The sequence below is a fragment of the Miniopterus natalensis genome, chromosome 16 (genome assembly GCF_054644295.1).
Source record: "Miniopterus natalensis isolate mMinNat1 chromosome 16, mMinNat1.hap1, whole genome shotgun sequence".
NCBI classification, from domain to species: Eukaryota; Metazoa; Chordata; class Mammalia; order Chiroptera; family Miniopteridae; genus Miniopterus; species Miniopterus natalensis.
This window is the reverse complement of record NC_142096.1, coordinates 25030097-25055803: the sequence shown is the minus strand read 5'-3', so window position 1 is coordinate 25055803 and position 25707 is coordinate 25030097. Positions and strand designations below refer to the sequence as shown.

At 37.5% G+C, this 25707-nt stretch overlaps 1 protein-coding gene across 1 annotated transcript in view; it reads right to left on the bottom strand.

The window, feature by feature from the left end:
- Positions 1 to 25707, bottom strand: part of PREX2 (phosphatidylinositol-3,4,5-trisphosphate dependent Rac exchange factor 2) — a 179432-nt gene that overhangs the window by 43937 nt on the left and 109788 nt on the right. The window contains exons 24-32 of the mRNA XM_087825421.1: positions 23070 to 23289; positions 22330 to 22537; positions 15768 to 15947; positions 13431 to 13525; positions 12567 to 12649; positions 11294 to 11384; positions 10527 to 10655; positions 7725 to 7766; positions 2505 to 2722 (exon numbers count right to left, since the gene is read on the bottom strand). Coding sequence (XP_087681547.1) covers positions 2505 to 2722; positions 7725 to 7766; positions 10527 to 10655; positions 11294 to 11384; positions 12567 to 12649; positions 13431 to 13525; positions 15768 to 15947; positions 22330 to 22537; positions 23070 to 23289 — 1266 coding nt within the window. The remainder of the gene's footprint in view (positions 1 to 2504; positions 2723 to 7724; positions 7767 to 10526; positions 10656 to 11293; positions 11385 to 12566; positions 12650 to 13430; positions 13526 to 15767; positions 15948 to 22329; positions 22538 to 23069; positions 23290 to 25707) is intronic.

Here is a 25707-nt window from a genome sequence, read left to right as displayed (position 1 = left end):
TTTTAAAGTCCTTTGAGGCAGTCGAAAAATGCCATGAACGGAAATGGAAAGACAGGACTAAAGAATCAGCATTTTTCCAGTTGAGAGGAATACACACAGGAAGAAAAGTTCCAAAGAGGCTGGACTCTGCTTGCTAAAGTGCATGCCACAAAGCTGCAACTGATGTGACTAAAGCCACACCCAAGCGACCAGGACTGTGCTCAGAGCTCAGGAACACAGGCCGCAGAGCCTGCAGCTCCCAGAGAGCCCTTCACAGTCCTGGGAGGCATTTATGCTCTTGTTTTAGAGGCAGAAAGACTCTGGGTATCATTTTTTTCTTGTAACCTTTGGATTTTTAATCAATTCTGTAATAAACAAAAAATGTTTTGCAAGAACAATTTAAAAAAAATACAGCTTTCTTGAGATGTAATTCACATACTATAAAATTCACCCATGTAAAGTGCACAGCTCAGGGGTTTCTAGTATATTCAGAGCTATATAAATAACTACCATCTAATTTTAGAATATTTTCACCACCTTAAAAAGAAACTCAGTACCCATAAGCATTCACTCCCCACAGTCCAACCCCCAATCCTTAGCCCCAGGTAACTACTAGCCTACTTTCAGTCTCTAAGATTTGACTATTTCACACAATGAATAATAATGGAGTCGCATTATATGTGGTCTTTTGTAACTGGCTTATTTCATGTTGCATAACATTTTCAACTTTCATCCATGTTGAATGAGGTATCGGTACCTCATTCCTTTTTATTGCTGAATAATGTTCTACTGTATGGATATACCACAACTTGTTTATCCATTCATCAGTTCATGGATATTCAGTCATGTCCATGTTTTAGTTATTGTGAATATCTCTCTAAGAACATTTGTGTACAAGTTTTTGTGTGAATGTAAGTTTTCATTTCTCTTGGGTATTACCTAGGAATAAAATTTCTGGGTAATATGGAAATTCTGTTCCAAAATTGCTCCACTGTTTTACATCCCCACCACCTCACCAATACTTAAAATTGACAGTCTTTTGGACTATAGCCATCCACATCACATGTGATAGAGTATCTCACTGTAGTTTTGAGTTGCATTTCCCCAATGGCTAATGATGTTCATCTTTTTTATGTTTTTTGGCAATTTCATATATTCTTTGGAGAAACCATTCAAGTTCTTTGCCCACTTTTTGAGTTGTCTTTTTATTGTTTAGTTTTAAGAATTCATTATATAACTTGGATATGTCACTTATCAGAGATATGAATTATAAATAAATAAAATTTCAACTAAAATTAAGTTTAAAGTACCAGCACTTGATTAAACAATGTCAGTGTTAAAGTAAGAACAAAATAGAAATAGAGCCCTATTCATTCATTTATTCATTCATTCAACACTTAATGCCTACCATATGTTAGGACGTAGGCTTCCTGTCTTATGTAATTTCTATTTTATAGACAATGATTAATTTTTATTTTTAAACACATTTTCAAAAGTGCCATATTTAAAATTTTTCATTAATTAAATGTCTTATTTGGTTGTATTAGCAACCAAATAAGAAACTGATCACCCATGTGGAGTATAGAGTCTTTTCAGGAGAATCTAATTGTTTCTCTGAAGTACAATGAGATGGGCTTCCTTACCTTATCATTCCAGAACCTTTTACGACCGTACAATACAGCAATGACTCCCTACCCTCAATGCCATTGAAGAAAAACATTATTTTGATGTATAAACTCATATACATGCATTTAAAATCTTAACCATGTAGCTATATTTTCTGCGTACTTTAACAGATAAAATAACATGTGATGTTCAAAATCACAATTCCGTTTAGCTAGCACCTTAAGTTTATACTTAGAAGTGGATATATTTGCCTTTAAACACCATGACAACTTCCAGAACCACAGAAAGTATGGGTAAAAAACCTCTAAGTTCACCACAGTGTTATCAATCATGTATTTCGAGATGCTTTCTTCACACCCACTGTGGAAAACTAATGCATAAACATTGGAACATTCTACCATAATTAAGGCAATGTTCTTAGATTTAACAGGACAAACATGATTACAAAGGAAGGAAATAGAATCACTTAACACATGCAAATTTTAAACAGATTGTCAGACTGTGTGACATGCGAGTTGTCAGAGCTCTCTATCAAGAATGCTCCAGAATATCAGCCTCAGCGGGAGGCTAGGTTTCAGAGCAGGCTCTTCCCTGTGCTGGAAATAATGAACGGTAGCAGGAAGGCCCTCATTCCCCCGACGACCTTAGCAGTCAGTGCTTAGGGAGGCAGGATTAATAACAGATGGAGGCTCTCAGCTTTTAGCAGCCTCTGAGACTGGATCAAAATCAGGAAAGAAAGAGCTCCTTTTACATGCCTATCAGAGCCACACTTGCCCGGGGAAAAATATATGCTTTCGAAGAAGCTGAATGACTGCTGATAGGATCACGAATAACCACTTGTTACTTGGGAATATGTTACAACGGATGCTGCAGCTGCCACAGACACCGTGGTTCCTTACCAAGTTTGGCGACAGGAGCGACTGGAAGTGGAAAAGGACACCTGCGTTGGCGATCTGGTCCAGCCACCTCCTGCTGGCCTCCCACGTCTCCATCTCATTCTCCTTGCTGTTGTCAAACATCTGGTTTAAGGCTGCCAGGAGCTGCTCAGAGAAGGCGCAGACTGTGGCCACGAGACTCTGGCAGAAAACCATGTCTCTTCGGAGCTGTGGCTCACTGTCTGCGATCCGGGAGAACAGAGGCGTTTTGAGAAATGGGGTGCATCAAACCAGCCCACAAGCCCGCACGCGCGGTCACCTCGCCCTTGCACTAGGCTCACACCAGGCGAGGGTGCGGGGCTGAGGCTCCGAATGAGCACGTACATTTTAGCAAATTGGTTTCTTCGAAAACACGAAACACCCCAAAATGTTAGAAACATTAAAGTAATTTTTTCTTAGTTGATATCGTGACTTTATTTTGTAATCCCTAAATTGCTTTATAAAGTCCGAGGGGAAAAAAACTAAGGCTTTATTTATTTACTTTTTTTTTTTTCTGATGGTCGACAATTTGCATTTGTTATGCATAGAACTTTCCTAAAGGAAACTCAAAGTCCAATTTTTCAGTTTGTGCTGGCAAATAAAATACATTATCATTAATACTAAAGTAAAAAAAAAATGCCTACTAGGATTCTTATTCTGCAATTGACTGGCATTTCCACTGAACCACTTTGAAGGTATGTTTACTATGTGAACTGCCACTCCTGGGTCACAGTTTTTCCAAATGGAAAGAAGCTGTGCCTGAGATATATGCAAAGTACATAAATACTATAAACACCAGCCATATATTAATATACACTGAAAAAATACTTGTACTAAAAGAACAACAAAGGTAAAAATAGCCATATTCCCAAAAGTCTATTTAAGCCAAATTAATATTTTGAGGACTCAGAATCTTCTGAAATGAAAAAGTATTGTCAATATCAGTATATAACATAGTATAAAGGCTGCCTTTGTTCAGTATTGAAATTTTGCATTATTGAAATTAATGTTACATACTTTTTAAGATGTTTACCAAGAACACAAAACACCTGTTTTTAATAACCATCAAAGGCATGTGTACACATAATGTAATTGCTATTAGCAATTGCAATAGTTTCACTATTAGCAAAAACTACTCCTAAAAATTTTATTAGAAAAACAATTATTAAAAATATATAATTTTATACTGAAAATATTCATTTATTAGGTTTAACTATAAGAACTTGTTGTTTCAGGAGGTCAGATAGTTGAATATGGCAATTCCACATGGTCAACTTACTAATTTAATCAACAATGCATGGTAGACATTTTCCTTAAATAGTTCTATACCATGTGCCCTGTTCTAATAGATGGAAAAGAGCATTTTATAAGTCAAAGGACTAAACTGTGAAAGAACTCTGTCCAATTCTCAATTAAGAAAAAAGCAAAACACTTATATTGTTGTTGTGCATAATTTCTAACAGAATGTGGACACTCAATAAATATTTACTGAATTAATGTATGAAAATAATAAACCAGTAGAGCAACTAACAGACAAATGAATGAAATGAAATGAAATGAAAATGTCTGAACTCATTCTCTGGCTTCATGAGATTTCTGGATTTATTTGGACTTAAAAGGGGACTTCAGAGAGCTTTCAGCCCAAAAGTACAGCTAGAGGACTGAGGTTCAAGACCAAGACTAAATAAGCAAAAATTGCCCTATACCTTACTTGTGCATTGTTGCTTTTCTTTTATTTTGTCCTATAGAAAAACAGTACATCTGGGGCAATTTTAAAATATACTTCAGTAGCTTTGGCAGGAATAATCTCACCTATAAACTGAGAATAATTTCTTAATAAAAATCTAAGTGGAAAGAAATTGCTTTTATCGGGAGTGGAAGGCTAAAGTCTGGAAAAAGAAGGACATGGTTCCACTGTGAGCTTTAGAAGAGATCACAAGGGTTAGTAACTTTGCTACTAGTAGAAATAATTATCTCCAAATTGCTTTTGAGAAGAAATCCTCAAATTTCTTCTTCTTTTAGCTTAAAATAAATACTTAGATGCTTCTTCTACTCTTTGCTACTAAATTTTGTATGCATTTTAAGCCAAATTAAAATTTTCATTCAGCCTCATTATGAAATCAGAACTAACCACACAAAAGTTGCATTCATTCATTAATTCAAACTTTAACACTGAATGCCCCACAAGAATTAAACATTGCACCAATTACTGGGGGTATAAAGAAGTCCAAGTTGAGCACTTGGCCATGTCTATGCTCCCAGCAAATTGAGAGAGTAGATAAGCAAGATGCCTTTAGACACACTGCTATTGAAATCTTAAACCAACATATTTTCAAATGAAAAACACTTAATAAATGCGTATTACTTCATGGGGTGATTTTCAATTGCTCCCTTCCTATTTTCAACAGAGAGTAATTAACTAGTTTGCATAGATTTCAAAGTGCGCATCAGATATTAAGAGCTTTTCAAGGGACTTTTGACGTGTTATTATCTCCCAAGAATAACAAAGGTGAAAAACTGGGTAGCAGAAAGGAATCTCTGTCTATAGCCAACTTACATTTATAGTTTCTCAACACATCACTTCCCTCCATCCATCCCAGACAATCGAAAAAAATCTTCACAAGATTGTCGTAGAATATAATAAAACAATGTATTTGAGAACAGCCAGAACAGTGGCTGTACAGGTCTCCCTGAGCCACACAGGACTGCTCAGCATTCCTCAAGCACAAAACGCCCTACAGCTCACACCTTGGTCCACTGGCCCTCTGGCTGTGGGCGCTTATCTCCTCTCCATTAGCAAACTTTTAATCATTGGTCAAGAGTCAACTCGTTGAACCTCATTGAATGGCTGAAATGGTGGCCTGTTAAAATGTCATCTCCCCTGTGACATCTCCCCTCTCCTTCAGGAAGTACTGTGCACTTGTATTGTGCACCAGGCCTGGGGGCATTCCTGTACTAGATGCCTAAAGACCTGTCCTTGTGAGAGCCTGTTCACTTGCTTGGGAACCCCAGGCACCTTCAGCACAGAAGGCCAGGAAAAGTGGCATAGAACATATAACGTGTGAATTAAGCTCATGGGCTTTAGAGGCATATATTCTGCTCTCATCTACCCATTCTACCAATTTCAAACCATATACTCCTAAGTATTAGATTCTTATATGTAAAATGGGGTACTCCTATTTTCTGAGGTCTGCAATAAAGATAGAGATATAAACACTTAGAGCATTTAACAAAGTGAAATTGGACAGTATTATTATGGTGATTCTTCTTTTCTCTAGCATCTAGCATGGTGCCCGGCAGTAAGTGGGTGCTCAGTTTTATTGCTGAACGGAGAGGGAACAACGTGATAAAGAAAGAAATCAAAATAAGCTAACTCCCAGAAAAAACATATAGGGTTTTTTCTTTTTAATTATACAGCTGTTTAAAATTCACAAGTGTCCACCTTTTTCCAAAGCTATTCTCATTCCTCATTTTTATCAATAAGAACGTCAGTAAGAATCACAATTGCTGCTTCCAGCTTCCAGCAAAAGAAGAAAAGCAGAGAGCAGTGTTTTTTTGTGTGTGTGACAGCTTGTTTATTTCTTTTGCAGAATAAGCATTCTCTTGTGGTGGACATAGACTAAAAAAATGGATTTTTAAAAACATATCAAATGCTTCTGTTTCATTTCAGTTTTTAAGTACCTACTTAAACTCATTTTCTACAAAGATATTTTGAAGTATTAACACTTCATTTAATCTCACAGTTTTAAAAGGTCAAGTTCCACAGTTAGCTAGCTGGTCTAAAAAGAATGAGATCGTTTCTAGACATACAGGCAATCCCAGTCATTGTTCTGAGATGGTAGGAAAAAGAAAGGCAAATAAACAAGGAAACAAAAAGAGAAGATCAGAGAGAGACAGGAATTAAAGCAAGTTAAGAACAGTATTTAGCAGACACAGTCTACCCTTTTCAAGTGAAGAGTAATTTCACAGCCAACCATATGGAGTAATTTGGCTACTGTTTTGGTGCCATGCAATATATAAGAGGGAACAAAGACTGAGGGAATAAAGTAGGAAACAGAAGGATCATGATAAGGATAAGAAAATAAAATTGAAATCAAAATAAGGATCTGTAAGAACAGCCACTTGAATATTAATGAATAAAGTAACACATTCCAGGACCACTTCTGAAACTGGCATAAGTTTGAATTTCAAATCTGCCACCTACTATTTACTCATTCATGTAACTCGATAAAGCATCATCCAGATGCTCAAAAACATGTTGAATAAACACCACTTACTAGTTATTATTAATAATCTGCCTGATTTTAAATTTTTAATTATTATTGATCTTCCTGATTAATTTCTTCACTTTTAAAATGGTGGAAAGGTAATTATATTCTCACAGAATGATTGTGAGGACCTGATGAAATACATAAAAATGAGGTCCATCAACTGTGTGGTTATTAGTACAACCACATGTAAGAAACTTAAAAAAATGTAAGAAATTTATGCTTAAGGCAAAGAACAACCAACAGACAAAACTTCTTAACTTGGCTTCTCCATTCATTTATTTATGATTTAAATTTTCCAATCGTGGTGGGTTGTAGAAGTGGTGATAAAATCCTCCTGTCTATATTCATGCCCGAGTGGTATGATTTTGAGATTGAGACTTCTCCCATCAAAAGCACAGTCCATTTCCCCACCCCTTGACGTCTTTGTTCATATACAAAAGTTAGACACACAGTTTCACAATATATCCCATTTGCACAACTAACTGTACCAAACCCGCTTCTCTTCTCTTTTTACTATATATTCTTCTTTTAAAAATTGATTTGAGAGAGAGAGGGAAAGGAAGAGAAACACTGGCTTGTTGTTCCACCCATTTATGCATGCACTGGTTGCTTCTTGTATGTGCCTTGACCAGAGATAGAACCCACAACTTTGGCATACCAGGATGACACTCTAACTGAGTGACCTGGCCAGGGCTCTAAATGATATTCTATATAAATGTTACTTTGTTTTTTAATGTTTCTACTTATAATCGAAGATAAGTATACATTTTGTGTTTTTATTAAAACTAAGTTTTTTTCTATCTTTGCAAGACTTTAGAGAAGGTAGGGATCACATTTCCATCTATTTTGCTGAAGGCATTGCCTTGATATCAGAAAACTTCTAAGGTCATGGTCCACAATAATTTTCAATAATAAAAATAATGAAAAATATTACCTGAATATTCAAGAAGTGCCAGAAGTATCCTACACTTTACCTCTGCAGAGAAAAAAAACAACAAAACATATCAGTTAGTTGTTCAGTCTTTTCCTGCCACACTTTAACTGTACTATAGTAAAAACTAGCATAATCTCATTACATCAGACAATAAAAATCCCATTCACTTGAAATGTTATTCTTTCCTACCTGCCTAATTAAATTGTACCCATTCCTCAAGACCCTGAAATGCCTCCTAGATCTGAATTATGTGAGCCTATGAAACATCATTCAAATCCTGCTGCCTCCATAGGTCCTCCTTAGCTGCTAGAACTTACATGGAATTCTCTAAACTCCTACAGTTGTCATAGTCTTGATCAATAAACTATGAAACAGTATTTTTCTTAGTTATTTAAATTTTTAAAGATCATATATACAATACAGGGTGTCCCAAAAAAATGTATACACACTTTAATAGCTGATAGTTCAATTTGAAAATGTAATGTATTTTAATCAACATTGCCTTTATAATTATTCAAAGTGGGTATATATATATTTGGGTACACCCTATATATAATTATATATATTATATTACACAATATATATTAGAAGTCTAGTTTATATATAATTATATAGATTATATTTATAGATTATGTAAAATATACATATATACATATACATATACACACATGCATATATATATGGTCTCTCTTTTCTATCTATAAGTCAAGATGGTGCCCTAAAGAACAGAAAAATACTAAATGTTTCCAAATACTCATTTCCCCACCCAATCTCCAAACAGGCTCAATCACAAATGTTTCATAAATGACATGTATGAACTTCATATTCATTGCTATGTGTTCAATGAGTTAAGTGTCCATTTACTTCCAATTGGCAAATAGTTTACTTGCAATACATAAATATAAAAACCCACAGAGTTTTTTACATGCCCAAGATTATGGGAAATAAAAGTTAGGCTGCATCCTATTCTAGATAGGTTCACAATAGTCAGAGCAACAAAAAAATGTTTAAGGATTTCTCTGTTCGTAATCGATATTTCATTTACTCTAAAATCAATATAAGGTAAAAAACTCAGGGATGATGAGAACAACTTCATTTAGACCCATGAATTATAAATTTTAGGAGTGTTACAATACTGGCATCTATTCAGTGAAAACAGACCTTTTACTTTGTAAAGTACATGCCTAAATTCCTTAAGTCTGAAAGCCTTTAAAAAATGTAATTATCATTTTTGCTCTTCATTATTTTGGGGAGTTTTAAGTGTGATAGTATAAAATGTTACAAGTAACCATTATGTTTAGCTATAAAATAAAAATAAAGCCAAGAAATCCAGCTGTCGAGAACAAAAGATTTTATCACACAATAGAATTGCTGTGATTTATTTGGAGTTTTTCATATCTGTACAAACTTTTCTACTGATCTCTGAACAATGCCTAAGCTGGTATATTGAGTATATTTCTAGGAAGAAGATTCAGTAATCATAGAACATTTAAACCATCTCCGTCATTTATGAAAAGAGGCCCCCAAAATGAAGAAACTGAGGCGCAAAGGGATTAAGTGGCAGGCTCAGACTCTGTCGAGTTTAAGAGCTATCTTTTATCAGGAAAGTACTGTAAAAGAGAAAACTCAAATGGCGTCACTTGTGCTACCAAAACTCGTGACATCAAACCTATATTTAATACGTGACTTAAATGCTGTTTCAACCTTCCTGGAAATATAACCATTATCAACAGTCTGGAATTTTCTGGTCAAGCACCACTAAGGTAATCTGTTGAGTGGGCTCTCTCTATCCCCCATATATGACTCTCTCTAATTTACTCTAAAGTGATGGCAATGACTGGGGTAATGCTGTACTTTTGCTGGATACTATTTACCACATCCAGCTGACATACAGATGACTGTGGAATAAAAATTTAAACACAGGCATAATACTTATTGTACAGGTTCCTTGACCTTAGCACTATTAACATTTTGGGCCAAATAATTCTTTATTGTGAGAAACTGTCCTGTACATTGCAAAATGCTCAGTAGCATCCCTGGGCTCTACCCACTAGATGCCAGTAGTATATCCATAATTATGACAACCAAAATGTATCTCCAGATACCACCAACCGCTGGCCAAATATCGAGAATAAAATCACTGAACTAGACATATAAAAAATTAAACAAATTTCTCATTTCATCTTTTTCACCATAACCATGTTGGAAACTCTCAGAATTTTCTACTTAATAACTCTGACTCTAAACATGCCATCACACTTATTGGAGTTGTCTTGAAGTTTTATCTCCAATTATAGGTTGTACCAATTATAGGGTACTGAGGAAACATGGTCATGGTAGATAATAACACCATCAACTGAAACAAACAATTCTAAAAAATGAAACATGTCAAATGTCATTATTTTGATTCTCATGCAGATGCACACTTGATTTTTTAGACTTTCCATAAAATTTAGCTTCATCTCTTTTGTGAATTCTTTAGAAATTTTTCTGATGTTGTTTCATATTATAAAACATGGAAACTCTCTCCATGTTCCATTTGTCTTCATAAGTATAAGCCCTTATTTTCTTCACTAAGAATATTCTCCATGATACAGATCATTTAGATCCTTGGAACATAAGGTTCTGCAATCTCTTCTTCCTTCTTTCTCTCTTCTTACATCATGCTTTACAGTCCTTTTATTTCCCTCTTAACATGAAATACTGAAATAGTAATCAGAGCATTACTGAACTTTTGGTTTTAATGGGTTTTTAAATAATTATTGCTAATGTCATGAGATAGTCTTTGCTTTTCATCCTGACCTTCAACAAACTTTCTGATGTTCTGAGCAAGACTCCGGACACTGCTGGGAAGATTCCAAGGATCTTGCTTGATGTGGAGTCTTAACCTTTTTGGACAACTCAGCTTTGGTTCCATTTCCTGCTGAAATTCTAATAGACACAAAAAATCTCTCTTAATTCTCAACCATTTACCAAACGGTTACCAAGACTGTAAGCTTCAGGATTTTCTTGTTTGCCTTGCTGTTGTCCTAAATTATAATCATGGTAGTAATTTCTTTAGCTATATCACAGGAGAAAATGTGTTAAATACAGAAAGCCAAACCATAATATTATTTTCTTACAATTGTTTAAACAAAGGAGCAAATTTAGATGAAAAACTGTACTTTAAACATCCTAAACTAGATGTTGGAAAGTGGAAAGTCTAGATCCCGTTCTGTTTGCCCACCCACATCCCCAAACCCCCTTCCCCACGATGGGAAAAGAGCAAGTAGGCATTAGGCTTGGTTTCAGCCCAAGCAACTCAACGCTTACATCTCTTCAATTAACTCATTTCTGTTCAGTCTGGCCCTGATAGGCATTAGACATTTTAACTTTCAAAGAAACCTAGAAGATCTTATACTGAAATTTTTTAACTTAAATTCAAAAATTATAAAAATAGAAGCAGTATTAAGTGAATTACGAAACATGAGCAACCGGAACTTTTCTTTTTGTACTATGCTTTTGCTTCATAACTATAGTCTACCACTTTGTTTCCCCATTGCTTCTAACAGTTCTTTTTTAAACCTTACCCTGTAATCCTCGACCTGGGGTGAAGTACTTGGTTTGCTCAAAGGCTCTGACCACAGCTTGCCCTTTTAGGAGATTGGTAATTGAATCCACCTATGACAATAGTAGAGCTTCAGAGAGTTTCGTATTCTCACAACACATCATATATATTTCCAAGAGTAAATCTTGCAACATATTTTTTTCTTAAATTAATTACCATTCTTTGAAACCCCATGATTCTTATGAAATCTACCTTTAAATAAAATGTTGAAATAAACTTACCTGATAACATTTGCAATGACATTTCTTACTATCCTACCATATAGTAATACAAAATATAAATTCACTTCACAAAAGTAAAGGTTCTAGAGTTATTTTTAAAAAAAAGTTATCAAAATCCTCTTCAAAGTAGTAAAAGCTTCTACATCATAAATTTTAGTTATGGATATAAAATTTTTAAGACTATAAAATACCAATATGGGTCCTGAGACAATCTTGTACTTTTTGAAATCAGGAATAAAATTGAACAAGAAATAAGGTATTCTAAAAACCCATAAAGAAATAAACAATTGCCTGTGGGGTGTGGCTCAGTGGCTGAGCATCGACCTAGGATCCAGGAGATCGTGGTTTGATTCTCAGTCAGGGCACATGCCCGGGTTGCGGGCTCACCCCGGGCGTGCAGCCAGCAGCCAATCAATGGCTCTCTCATCATTGATGCTTCTATCTCTCTCTCTCCCTCCCCCTTCCTCTCTCTGAAATCAATAAAGATAGATTTTTTAAAAAAAGAAACATACAATTAAAAAATAACTCCTGTCCTGGCTGGTGTGGCTCAGTTGTTTGAGAATCGTCTCATGCACCAAGAGGTCACTGGTTTGATTCCCGGTCAGGACACATGCCCGGGCTGTGGACTCGATCCCCAGGAGGGGGAGTGCAGGAGGCAGCTGATCAATGTTTCTCTCTCATCGATGTTTCTGTCTCTCTCTCTCTCCCTCTCACTTCCTCTCTTTCTAAAAAAAAATCAATAAAAACATTAAACAATAATAATAACTCCTGTGTGTATAACTCTTTATAATTTTCCCAAGACTGTAAAATACTTGACATTATAATAATCCTTTGAGTTAGCTGGCTGAAGGAATATTTGTTCCCATTTTAAATTGTGGAAATTGAGTTAAAGTGGGTGGAGGAACAGACTAAGGCCTTTCTATTCTAATTCTGAACTCTTTTCACTACATCTGAAAATGGGATTCCTACAGTTTAGTCTACAGAAAAAAATACCCCCAAGTGTTCCAATCATACCTGGCTGAAAAGATGCTCAAGGCAACTATGTATCTTATCCTGTTTTTCATGAGAAATGCGAACACTTAGTGGAAGTTCATCACCTAGATATAAAAAAAATCATTAATCTTATTTTTAACATTCCAAAGTATTTTAATATAAATAAAATAAAAATATTTAAACATAAGCTCTTATTCCTATACACTACTTCTCATGTTCAGGAAATGAATTCCAAAAGATTTAATAACGATGATGACATCAGATTATTGATCCTTGGAAAGTGGGGTGAAAGTGGGCCACACAGAAAGAACACTGCACTATGCCAATTCTTTCAAATGGTACATTTTTCTGAAGGTTAAATAGCTGAAATAAACTGCAGGTTTTAAAATTAAGATTTATCCTAATTGGCTACAGTCTTGTTTGTAACACACACAAAACAAGATATTTACGAGGCACTTATATCATCCAGTGTTTTTCTCATTACTCCCGTCACCTAGGTCAAGGCCACTTCAGGTGTGTCTGCTGTCCTAAAGCTTTTGGTTTCGAAGCCCTTCCTACGTGCACATCCAATCAACAATGCCTAATGTTTTAGTAAAACTTGCCTCCTGTGGACCTATCATTCTTCATAGTACCATAGAAAGATCACAAAACATATATTAAGGTAATTAAAAAATTAGCTCGTTGCCTTCATTTCTTTTTAATTTACTGTTTACGATGGGACTGGAAATTGACTTTATCGAGCATATAAGACTGAAATGCAACATGTGCAGTCACCAAGGATGGCAGATAAAAGGTAAGATGCATAAGGATCTAGCAAGTGAATCCCTGAAAAGTACGACCAATGAGACTAGCATCGAAAAGCAGCAATGCCCTCACCAAACGCACCTGAGTCCATTTCATCACTGTGAAAATATGAGCTGCACTGGCTGCTGCAAATGCTCGTGAAGGAGGCGATGGAATTCCTGTTGCTGTTGCAGTCGCTGAAAGGGAGTTACATGGACTTTAATATTGCATTTGCTACGCTTGTCCTGTGATTTCTTATGAGAGAAACTTTTATGCCACAGTTTTATGTATTAGTATGTTTTACAGAAAATGAAGAGAAAGATAAACTTGTCTAACAGTTTACCTTTTTTAAAAAAGTGTATCTTAAATTTAATATTTCAAATTTTCTTGTCATGTAATGTAATCTTAAATGAATTTCTTTAAATGCACAGTTACAAAAATTTTTTAAATGTATAGATATAAAACTAGGAGTCAAACCAAACTTAAAATTCTTCATAATCTCTTTGATGGTATATGCCTGTAGTTAATTTGTTAACAGAGAGAAATTAAGTCCTGTTTCCGTTCTCTGCCTTTGAACCCTTCCTGGCAGCTTAAATTATAACTTACCAATGACACTACACCTCAGAGCTCAGCACAGGAATGTGAAAGGAAAGGCTTAAAATGGTTGTGCGTGAATATGAATATACTACACATATCTGAAATAGTGCAGGAGATTAAATTATTTTTTCCTCTCACAATAAGCGAAAATGACTTATTTAACTTTAAATTTACATTTAAAATTTCTATTTTCGCCTAATGGGAGACTGTGAGGGTAATTTTAATTATTTGATAACTAGAATTTGAGGTGAGAAAGTATTTTTAGACAAGTAATTTCCCACTGGAGAGGAAACCACTGGTTCCTATTGAAGAGTATATTAGTATCCTTAGAAGCTAAAAGTAAATGAAATGGTAAAAGTGGTCCATCCATGTGATATATTATTAAATCTCTAGGAATAGTTAACTCTCATGTATTTGCTAAAATCCCTTTCACACAGAAACTGGGATAGGATAGTGGTTAAGAGAGAAGCACTGAGGGCTGGACCACCTGGTCTCATAGGTAAAATAGAGAAATTCTGTGGGCCTCAGCTTCCCTATCTGTAAAATGGAGCTAATATCAGAACCAGCCACATAGAATTGTGGTCGGAATTAAGTGAGATCATCCTGTTCTTCCACATGTCTGGTAAAAATATGTTTTAATAGCCATTAGTATATATTAAACATCTCTGGTGGGAGTAACTTTGATTGAACAATAATTAGTTAATATCTTTTCATTGTAAAACACTGTATAATAAAGAGTGAATAAGAGAGTTGTTGCTTTAATTAATGTAAAGAAAGCGAGAGATGCTGAAGCTGAGCACGTAGCATAGACGGCAGGTTGCAACAGTCCTTGGTGAGGTTTCAGTTGGTGCAAGGACGCAAAGGAGAAAAAGCACTCTCAGTTGGGGAAGTCCATTGGAGGAGCCACGTTTGAGAGCCTGGCAGGAAGATGACAGAGTTGGGATGCTGTGTGGTGTGATGGGTTGAACTGGGTCCTCCCCAAATCCGTACATTGAAGTCTAACCCTCAGAGACCCAGGGTGACCTTATCTGGAGTGCGGGTCTTTACAGCGGTAAGCAAGTTAAAATGAGGTCATCACGGTGGGCTCTACTCCAATACAACTGGTGTCCTTATAAGAAAAGAAAATTTGGACAGAGAGACACAATTGGAGGGAAAAAGATGTGAAGAGACAGAGGAGAGGACGTCCGTCTACAAGCCAAGGAGAGAGGCCTGGGACAGACCCTGCCCCACAGCCCTCAGAAGGAGCCCACCCTGCTGACACCTTGATTTTGGAATTATAGTGCCAGAGCTGAGTACAGTAAATAAACAAATTTCTGTTGCTTAAGCCACCCAGTTCTTGGTACTTTGTTCCAGCAGCCCTACCAAAATTATACAGAAGGCACACAAGAGGAGAAAAAATACAAAAAGCTGGTCATGGGGGTGAGCAAGCAAGATTAGTCCCATTAGCTTGGAACATAAAATATAAAAAGAAAGGGGAGAAACAAGACAAAAAGAACTCCTATTCACTAGCCAACTGTCCAATAATCAAAAACAGATATCTGAAGAAAAATATTAATATAGGCACAATGTGATTATTTGCCATACATGTTACACAATCCAAAAAAGAACAAGTTTCCCACATTAGGTCTACAGAGCTGGAAAGGAAAATATTTTCCAAATTACTCAAATTATAAAGGGGAAGAATGTGAAAGGTTATGTTGTCTGGGTGTGGTTATAGCTAGCAGTTCTTTTGTGAGTAATAAACAAAAACAATAATTAAACTTTTTTTCAAGACCTCTGTGGAAAACACAGAATCCCGCTTGACCTCGCTGATGACATGAGTTCAAGGAGCTGACGCATTACCTGTAAGAGTCTCTGTTGCTGATGGTGTCATGGCCCGAATCTTCCTGCTCATCTCCTGCCACATTGAAACAGACCCGTTTGCTGTTTCTTTCCGCCTTCTCGTTGTCACTGTCTGTTGGGACTATGCACTCGGACGTCTTCCGTTCTAACTTAGGAGAATACATTATCGAAGACAGAAGGCTGCATTGTGATACAGAAAAAGAGGAAGCGCACGTTTTCAAACTGGCTCTTTGCCTGCTGGCGGCTATGATAGGCTTGCAGATATGCCGAGAGTGCACCTGTGCTTCGCAAGAAGCAAGTATCCTACCACATCAGAAGCCTGTCATACGAAGTTTACTTTTTTCTTCACAGTAAGTAATAGGAAGAGCACAGTTTAGACTAGAAAGCTGTGTTCAAATCCTGGTTCTCCACTTATTACCTTTGCTATTGGAGCAAAACTATGACGGCCTCTTTGCCATCCATGCCACGGGAATAGTAAGAATGACTAACTCACAGGGCCACTGTGAGAATGAAATGAGAACGACACATTCCTGGTACATACTGGGCCTCACCTCACTCCTGGCATCAGCCACTAGCACCACCATATGAAAATACTTGGGCTGGCCAAATATTAAAGCAAACACTAAATGTGCTTACCCTCAGCTATTAAAAAGCCACCCACCCACCTAGGCCTGCCTCAGCCGTCTCCCAGCTTTCTCCATTTGTCAGTCCTTTCTCACTGCTCAGACTAACAGGAGTCCTGGCCCTTGTGATCATAAGATGAAACAAAGTCACACACGAGGTAAGGCTGGGAAGCAAGTAGGGGCTCCCTCCCACATCATCTGCAATTGGTCAGGATGAAATGTCACAAATCTGCCCCAATGAAGGGCTCTTCCAACTTGGCTTAAGGCTAAAAACGCCACCTTCAGATGCTGAATTGGTATAAAATTTGATTTTGGACCTTGACAAGCACTGATTCCACCACGCTAGCCTTGAATGTACAGCTTGGCTGTAAAAGGTTTCTGTTAGAACTGTCTAACTCAAAATTACATAAAAATGGAATCGGTCTTCACTACCAAACAGCATGCTATAAACTTGAATGAAACCACATCTGAAAAAAGGGGTCCATATTTGGCTTCTCTAGCCAACCAGTATCTTCTCATTTACCAGATAACAGTGACATTCTGATAGCACATGCACATTTATTGACACTCATTTGTCCATAGCAATGTCACGTTTGTTTTATTTCAAGATCATGAAGATGTCTTATACCTCTGATAAAGGAAACGTATCTCCCATAACATCAAACCCAGTGCACTGAGTAAAGATTTGTTAAGTGATTTTTACTAATTAATTAGACACATGTATTGTACTATGCACTGTGCTCAGTGTGGATTTCAAAGTTTACAAACAAGCAAAATTCCCTGACCTCTTGGAGCTTAAAATCTCCTGGGAGGAAATAAACAGTAAACAAGTAAACTGTCTAGTATATCAGATAGTAACAAATGTTAGGGAGAAAAACAAAGACAGGAAGGAAGCCAAAGCTAGAATTTCAAATCGTGTAGTCAGGTGAGGTCTCACTGTGAGGTGACACTGGGAATAACATTGCCAGTTGGTGGTTTTTAGACACCAGTGACAATCAGGAAGCTGTGGTACATGGCTCAAGGCCCTGTGAGGCTGCATATCATTGTAAAAACAGTTCTCCTATTTGGAACGATACGTTTATGTCTTGTAAGACAGGCTGGATATGTATTCACTTCCTCCACCCTCAAAACTGAAACATTAGATTAACCCCAGTTACCCAAGCTCCAACCTGCACAGACAGATGAGCTCTGAATACCAAAGAGTTTGCAGGAGTTCTCACTCTGCAAGGAGTCCTCTGCCCTCTATGTTTCTTTTAAATTAGAAGCCATGGGGCTAAGCATAAACATTTCTTTCAAAGTTATATGGACTGTATTCACATATTTGCTTTTCATTTGAAACAGCTGCAATTATGCTGACATTGACCCTGTGGGAACAAGTGTTATGCTAACAAATGTTAGAAAAACAGTTTTGGACACCATGTTTTTGCATAAAATTTCTAGATTTTAAAAAGCAACTAAGGCATAACACTTAACATGTGTGTGTGCAGAAACATTTTCCTTTACTTTTGCTCATATATAATATTAAGCTACCTACAGTAGGTCTATTAATTCCCAATTAAAATCCTGAGCAGCTTGCCAGTCCAGGTCAATCTTTTCCTGATGCCCTAGATTAATAGTTTTGTATGCTGGATATGCACTGACCTGTGCCTTTTTCTTTACACTGATATTTAAATATCATCACCATCATCTTCGTCATAGCTAACATTTGGTGAGCTCTTCCTGCAGTCACTATGCTAAGTACTTAACAGATACTAATTCATTCAATCCCTAAAACCACCTTATGAAGTTGATATTATTATTATTATCCTCATTTTAGAGATGGGGTGAGACACACAGCTGTATACATGTACTTTCCAAATTCAGCAGAACACCCCCTCCCTGGATATCACTGACACACTCTGGAGAGAGGAACCACCACATCCCAGCTCTCCTGGGCACATGACTGGGTGGCTTCCCTTACCCCATGATTTAAATGACCATGTGACTTGCTTTCAATGTGAGTAGAGGTGACATGGGTCCCTTCTGGATGGAAATCTTTACTGCCAGCAGGGTCAGCCTCATTCCCTCTCCCTGCTGTGACAATCAGAAGTCCCAGCTGATGAGGGCTGTCAGCCAGACTCTCTGAGGGAGGTCAGTGTGAAGCAGAGATCCTGTGACCCATGGGCATGGAGAGTAAGCAAGAAAGAAGCCTTGTTGTGGGGCTTTAGAGTTAACATAACAATGAAGGGGTAAAAAGAGTTGTATAAAAAGTAGATCTAAGAAAATATAACGTGAGAGACCGGAACACAGGAATATCTACTCTACACTGGGGAACGAGGCAGAGTCTCTCTATACATTGGCCATTAGCCTGACATTTAAGTGTGTGCAAGGCCAGCCAGGCAGGCCTCAGGAGCAGGGCAGACCAGGTAGTTTGCCAAAGAGGCTAGTGTCTTGGAACTCAGTGAGATGAGCTTAGTTGGAGAGGGAACAGGAGCAGATCCTGTAGAGCTGTGCAGGCCACAACGAGCCACTTGATACTATTTTTAATTGCATTGCAATGCCATCAAATGGTTTCAAGCAGGAAACTAGCATGGTTTACCTTTACGGACCCCTTTGGCACGGGTGAATGCAGAATGTATCGGAGAGGCACAGCTGGAAGCTGGAGGCTGGGGACCCAGTCTAAGGTGATAGGGTGGGCACATCCTGAGGTCTGACTGGCAGACTGGATGAAATACTGGAGGGGAAGGAGAAGGGGAAGGAAAGGGGCCAATCAAAGGTGAGACCCCGGGCCCGGCCTCATGAGCTGAAGGGATGGGAAATACTTTACTGAGAACGGGGAGACCTTGATGATGGAGGGGCTGAAATGGATTTGAGTATGAGAAAATCCAGAATTCAGTTTTGGAAACAAATTTAAGTTTGATGTGTCTGTGATACATCCCAGTGGTTCACAGGCCACATGACAGAGGGACTGTGAGAACGATTAAGTCGGTGCCTATAGGGACACTGAGCCCTCTTTTATACATTTACCAGAACAGTGCTCAGGAGACCTCAGAGATAATTCCACCACCAGCCCTCATATTCCTACCGGGAATCCCCAGCTCACTGAATATCCTAAAATGCAGTTTGTTCATGGCTCAATCCTGGGACATCTGACATCTGCAAAATGAAGTCTGCCCTCAAATTTCCTTTCTTCAGTAGCCCCCAAGGCTCTTTATTCATCTCCTCCCTGTATTTTGAAATACCATTAAAGCTTTTAGACTATCCTACATTATCCACAAATAATTTTCTCCTTTGCTTCCATCTAGTAGCTAAGTGTCATTAATCAGAAAATAGCCCATTAAAAGGCAAAAGTATTTAGCATTCTACAATGAAACAGGAACCACAAAGTCTTGATTAAATCCATGACATCACCTTATTTCATGATACTAGACAGTAAATTCACCTCTAGTTCCATCCTTGGACCTAAATGAAGTAGGAGGAATTAGTGGAATGTCTACAAGTTAAATAAAATTTTATTTCTAGGAGAAGTGTTCCCAAGTGACAGGGTAACCAGGCTTCAGGGTAAGACAAGTTCACTACCAGCCCCTTTCGCAGGAATGAATGACTTTTAGAAAGGCTAGCAAATTTTCTCCTAAAACTTGGCAAAGCATCTGAGATCTGCTTCTCCACTCTGCAGAGACTTCTATGTGTGTTCACGAATAATTACTACATGGTAAGAAAATTGTTCGGTAACTAGCTTTTCAAATAATTTGGCAAGCTCGACTGCACTGCAGCATCTCTGAATTTTAAGGGCAATGGGGAATCTGAGCTCTTGGACAACTGTACTGTCTTAAAGTGATTATAGCACACATTGAATTATGTAGAACATATTTATATTTAGAATTAAATTATATGGTGCACACAGAGAAGACCAAGGAAGTTTCTCAAATCATGTGCTCATTTCATGTCACTTTCCTAATAAATATGCCCAGTTAGATAATGGCTTTTAGAAGAACAGAGTGGGGAAATTTTAAGTAAAAATAAGCAATCATTTTAAGTAGTTTTGGATAAGGAAAATCACTCCTTTCTGCAACTAGTGCTTTAAATATAAAACATTTTAAACCAAGTAAAGGGAGCCCCTTTGCTCTAACCATTTTCTTGAAAAGTAAATCTATATTAGAACCTAAAAAGTCAAAAAATTAACACAGGCAGATGAAGCCTGGACAATTGCCAGGAAGTGCTGGGTAGTCAATACATTTGAGGCCTTGTCAGGCACATCAATAATCCTGCCACTGACAAAGGACTCATCTGAGAAGCAGGAATAATAACTCTTGGCCTGATTGGAAGTATGGGATTGGTCCAGGTGTTCTCCTAAATCCCTTTGAGATCTAAGATACATGATTCAATACCTCTATTTATGGACTGATTGCCTACAAATCTCCCAGTATGCATTTCTTAAATATTTCAGAGGGAAAAAACTGATTTCTAATATAGAACATATCATATAATAAAATCTGATTTATTAAGTAAAGCAAAATATAACGCCCTAAAATATAAACTTCTCTGTCACAGGGCCACATAGCCATTTTAAGACAATTCAAAAGAGTCTGCAATTGTTTAAAAATAGCTTCCTGGTCTCAGAAACCTCAAACAGTTGAATTCATCTGTAAATAGGACAGTCACAATATAATATACAAATATTGTAAGTCATTTTTTAAAAACTAGTGTATTAGATATAGAAAAACAGAATTGTAATTCTAAATTAACTCAGAAAAGCATCAGGAAAAATAGCATAGTAAACAGTAAATACTTAAAGATAATCTTATAGAAACGATGCATCCAATATGGTGATTTCTAAATTTCTAAGATGTGTAAAATCAGAGACCATGTCAGTTAAGACTTCATTAGTATAATGTCTAATTGCAACAAAGGCTTAGAATAAGCTCTAAATATTTTGTCAAAACAAAATTATCTATGGACGTATGGGAAGACGTTTGTGTGTGTGGACTACGCAACACACACCCGATTGCAATGTAAATGTGTAACTTCAAAAAGAGGTACAATAAAAGGAGGATTAGCAGTGTTTATACCATTTTCAGGTTCTACCAACTTTGGAAATGCCCAACAATTTCAACCCCTTGAATGATATGATGCTACTCACTATACTGACTGCTTTTTGTATTACCTTGTATAACTCTCACCACAAACTTGTGATGTGTTATTATTATCCACCCTGCTGTATACGAGACGCTGTGCTACCCCGAATGCCATGGCGTTCCGTCCACACAGAGCTGCCCTGACTAGATGTGAAACATAATCACACGTCGTGCTGGGGCAAATCGTCCTGCGGCGCTCAGGCCTTCCTCCAACTGTCACACTCCTCAGTAAGATCCAGAGTTGATCTCTTTGGAAAAGTTGTAATTAACTTCCTCTGTGTTACTTGATAAAACCTTTCAAATTATTGGCACTGCTATTTGGGTTTTGCTTACTAGACCATTAATTCAAGCAGGAGTGAAAAAAGGTATTGGTCATTGGTCCAAAGGATACACAGTTTTGGATTTACTCATTTAAGAAGTGTGTTAAGGATTTGTTATATTTTACATTTTTCCTAAACATCTATCGCATGCATATACACCAAATATTTTGCTCTGCTCTGTAAAAGCTACGAGGAAATCCCTCTCACAGTTAATACTCTTTCAATCATATTTTTCAATTTAATATTTTCACACTGAAACAATGTTTTCCATACAATAAAATTTTGTCATTCTCTTTCCTGATATTAAAGCTTCTGTGAAAGATACATCTATAGATATTTGCCATATTTTATCATTTTTAAGTTGTTAGAAAGAAGAGGGTTTATACAGTCACCAAAAATCTCTTCATTTCCAAAAACTAAAGAGGGAATGATGGATATTCAGAAGTTTCATTTTCTACAGCTGTTTTATTAGACACATTAAAAATACAGTAAATAAAATACTTACTCATCTATTTGACAAACACACATCTCCACCTCTTTCAGTGCAGTCTGGAGTTTGCCCAGCAGCTTCTGGTAGATGTCTTGGGTCTCTAAGTCTTCTTCTTTTAACAAATACCGGAGTCCATGCCCGTCCTGCTGGGCCAGAGACAGGCCTGAAGGCGCCGCCATGGTTGTGATTGTGTGCTGAATGTACACCATAGGGCTCAGTTTCCCTGAGGTGAAATCATCCCATAGTAATTGTTACTACCTTTAACTAACAGTAACAATCCAGTGCAATTCATTTTAGACGCCCAAGCTTACATAAAATCAAATGCCAACCCAATGCTGAATTTAATTCAGGAATTAAAGCTTATGGGGAATTTCGATTCAAGGGGAGGAGTAGAATTTGATCCCACATCCTGCTGTGATGGTGAGAATTACTTTGTGCATCTGATTTTCTCATAGTTGTAGGGGCCATTGCAAATTAATGGTTTTCACAGCAAGATGAGCTGTGCCTAAAATGCGTAAGAAAGGCAAGAACAGTTCTTCTTAAAGGAAAAATAATAAAATAAGAAAACTGCATACTCCATTTTCATTCTATAAATAGTTACAAATAATTATCCAAATGATTATATGAGGAATCTTTCTCTGCAAAAGTTCAGACTTGCTTACACACCAAGAATCTGCCCAATGTCAGGGATGTGGGAATAATTATGATTGCTTAAATTACTTTTCATGATTTGATCAAGTTTCAAACTAACATACCTTGTTCAGATTTGTTTTCTTTATCGTGAGAATTATGCTTCCTACTATCCAACTGAACACCAAATGCACTCCCCAGGGAGGTCGACGTTTTGGGATAAGACACTTCCATCACATTGACATGGCAGTTGGTAGGGCAGAAATCACTGCTGTGCAGTGGAGATAGCTTAGATTTGGCTTGTTTAAAGGTGGGCCAGGCTCTATTCTTTAGTACACGAGAAAACTGAAAATTAAAGAAGAAATAAACAGCAGTTGAGTGTACAGTGGTAACTCAAACATTTCACGTCCATCATCCATAGCAAAATCAAAAGAAAATTAAATCACATCAACTGGAACAAGTGAAATAAATTATAAGTTGTTAGAATTTAAATTGTATTTTTAAATCCACACATTTTTAATAAAGCAAAGCAATACAGGCAGCAAATGTACATAATTCCTTTGAAACTCTGTTCGCAAGGTAGGTGCTAAAAGAAATTAACTTAAGTGACCAATATCACTTCCTAGGACTCAAATGCACAGACTTCTAACAGCCAAGAGTCTGATAGAGAAATCAGTGTCCTAAGACACCAACACAGGGTCTCAGTCTTCACACTGACACAAGGTAGCAGAATAGGGGTCGGTTTGACACCTGGCTCACCCACCATCTTCCAGAGATTAAATGCCTGTGGAGGACTCACCCAGGTCTCCAGTAAGGTCCAAACTTCTCTCATACATGGGTGGGCTGAAAAGCATCTATGGCCTGTACAACTGGCCAGAAAACCAATTATGATGGCAGCGGCTGAGATCCAGAGACTATAGAAATCAACTTTCTATTTTTAAAATCTAAAAATTTTATAGTCAAAATAAAGGCAAGGTAGCCTCTTTAAGAATTCGGTTTCTATGGATACATTTTATTTTACAGAAAGAGTGGTGTTTGAAGCTTTCATCTGGAAGAAAAGTACGTTGCTAATAATACTATAAAAGTAAATATGTGGAAGTTAAACATATATATTCACAAATGCTACTGTTTTCGTTGACATGCAAATGGAACTAACCTTACATGATCTATTAAGGCTATTATCTTAGGTATCTAAACTTTGTTCAAACAGAAAAGATTCTTGAAATATTTTCTTGCTAATCTGGGTTCTCTACCTAGTGAGAAAGATAGCCAATTATTCTAAATATGTTGTGGTCAAGAAGGGATGCTGAAAAAAAATAGCTGCATTTTTTTAAAGCCCTACTTGACAACAAGTTTCTTTTTATTTCTAAATTAAAAGCAAAAATAAGGCAGAGCATTCCACAGGACTGATACCTCATCTCCCACTTGCCAGCTACGTGACATTAAGAAAATTCTCAATCTCCCTGAGAAAGAAGCGGGGTGATAAGCGTATTCAGTGCACATGGTTATTTCAAAGCTCCGGTAATAATGTACATACAAGAGCTTTCCATAATCCAATGTTATCAGTTTTGTCATCTAAAATCGGTGCCCATTAGCCACTCCATCTCTGCTTTAAAATCATCCCAATGACTCCTGAGAAAATGTAAAAATGATGTGTTTTTATTTATTCTTTTCACTCGCCAGAGTAATGTGTTTGAGAAACCCCAACATTTGGGGGAAAACCCTGTGCTTCTAACCCCCCACAAGATACACTCCTCAGTTTATCGCAAACCATATTTTTGTGAGAAACCAGGGACTAACACCTTCATCTGCCATAACCAACTCATCGTAAAGTTGAATATATTTTACCTCCTGCACACGCTGGAACGGATCCTTTTCTCTCCATCCCCAGGGCTTCCACCCAAGTCTAAGTCACCATCACTGGCACTTTTTACAAACAAATCTGATTATTATGCCACTCCAGATACCACCAGGAAAATCAGGTGTTTTTCAGTTTCTTTCTTTCATTGCATCCAGCTCAAACCCTCCTTCCTAGCCCAGGCAGGGTGCCAGTCCTCGCCGGGAAGGTCAGTGCCTTGTCTCCACCTCTGCCTTCACTGAGGACGCCCCCTTTAGTGCCACCTCCCCTCCTCTCCACTGACAAATCTCCCCACCAGCAGTACGCGTCTCCTGACTACTTGATCCACAATTTCTCCTCCGTTTCTGAATGCCATGGCCCTTGGAGTCTAAACGACACTGTTGAGCACATAAGCCGTGTAGCTCAGCGTCAGTGCCCGAAAACGAGCCACAGCCGGCTCCAGCATAAAGGGAGCAAGGCTCAAACTCCACTGACGTCCCCAGCTACGTGCCTTTGGCCAAGTTCCTGGACCACTCTGAGCTCCAGATGTTTCATCGATGAAATAATGTGCCTCATATCACTCTGTTGGTAAGATTACATAACACATGCAAACTATAAAATATCTCATGCAGTGCCTGACACCTGGAGCAGACTGTGACAAACTGTCGTGTGCCACACGACCCCAGGGAACACCCTCATATAGATCAGGGTGTGGGGTGCCAGCATGTCTAACTATTCTTAATCGCACCTCCTAGGAGGCTAAGGAGTCAGTATTATTATTACTTATTTCATGTATTTTGACTTTTCTTCCCAAGTAAGTTGTAAGTGTGGCAGGGCCGGCATCCTCAAGTAAACGATTTAAGCCCTGTTGCCTACATAACAGGTACACATTTAGTCACTATTTCCCTATTCTTCCTGCCCCATCC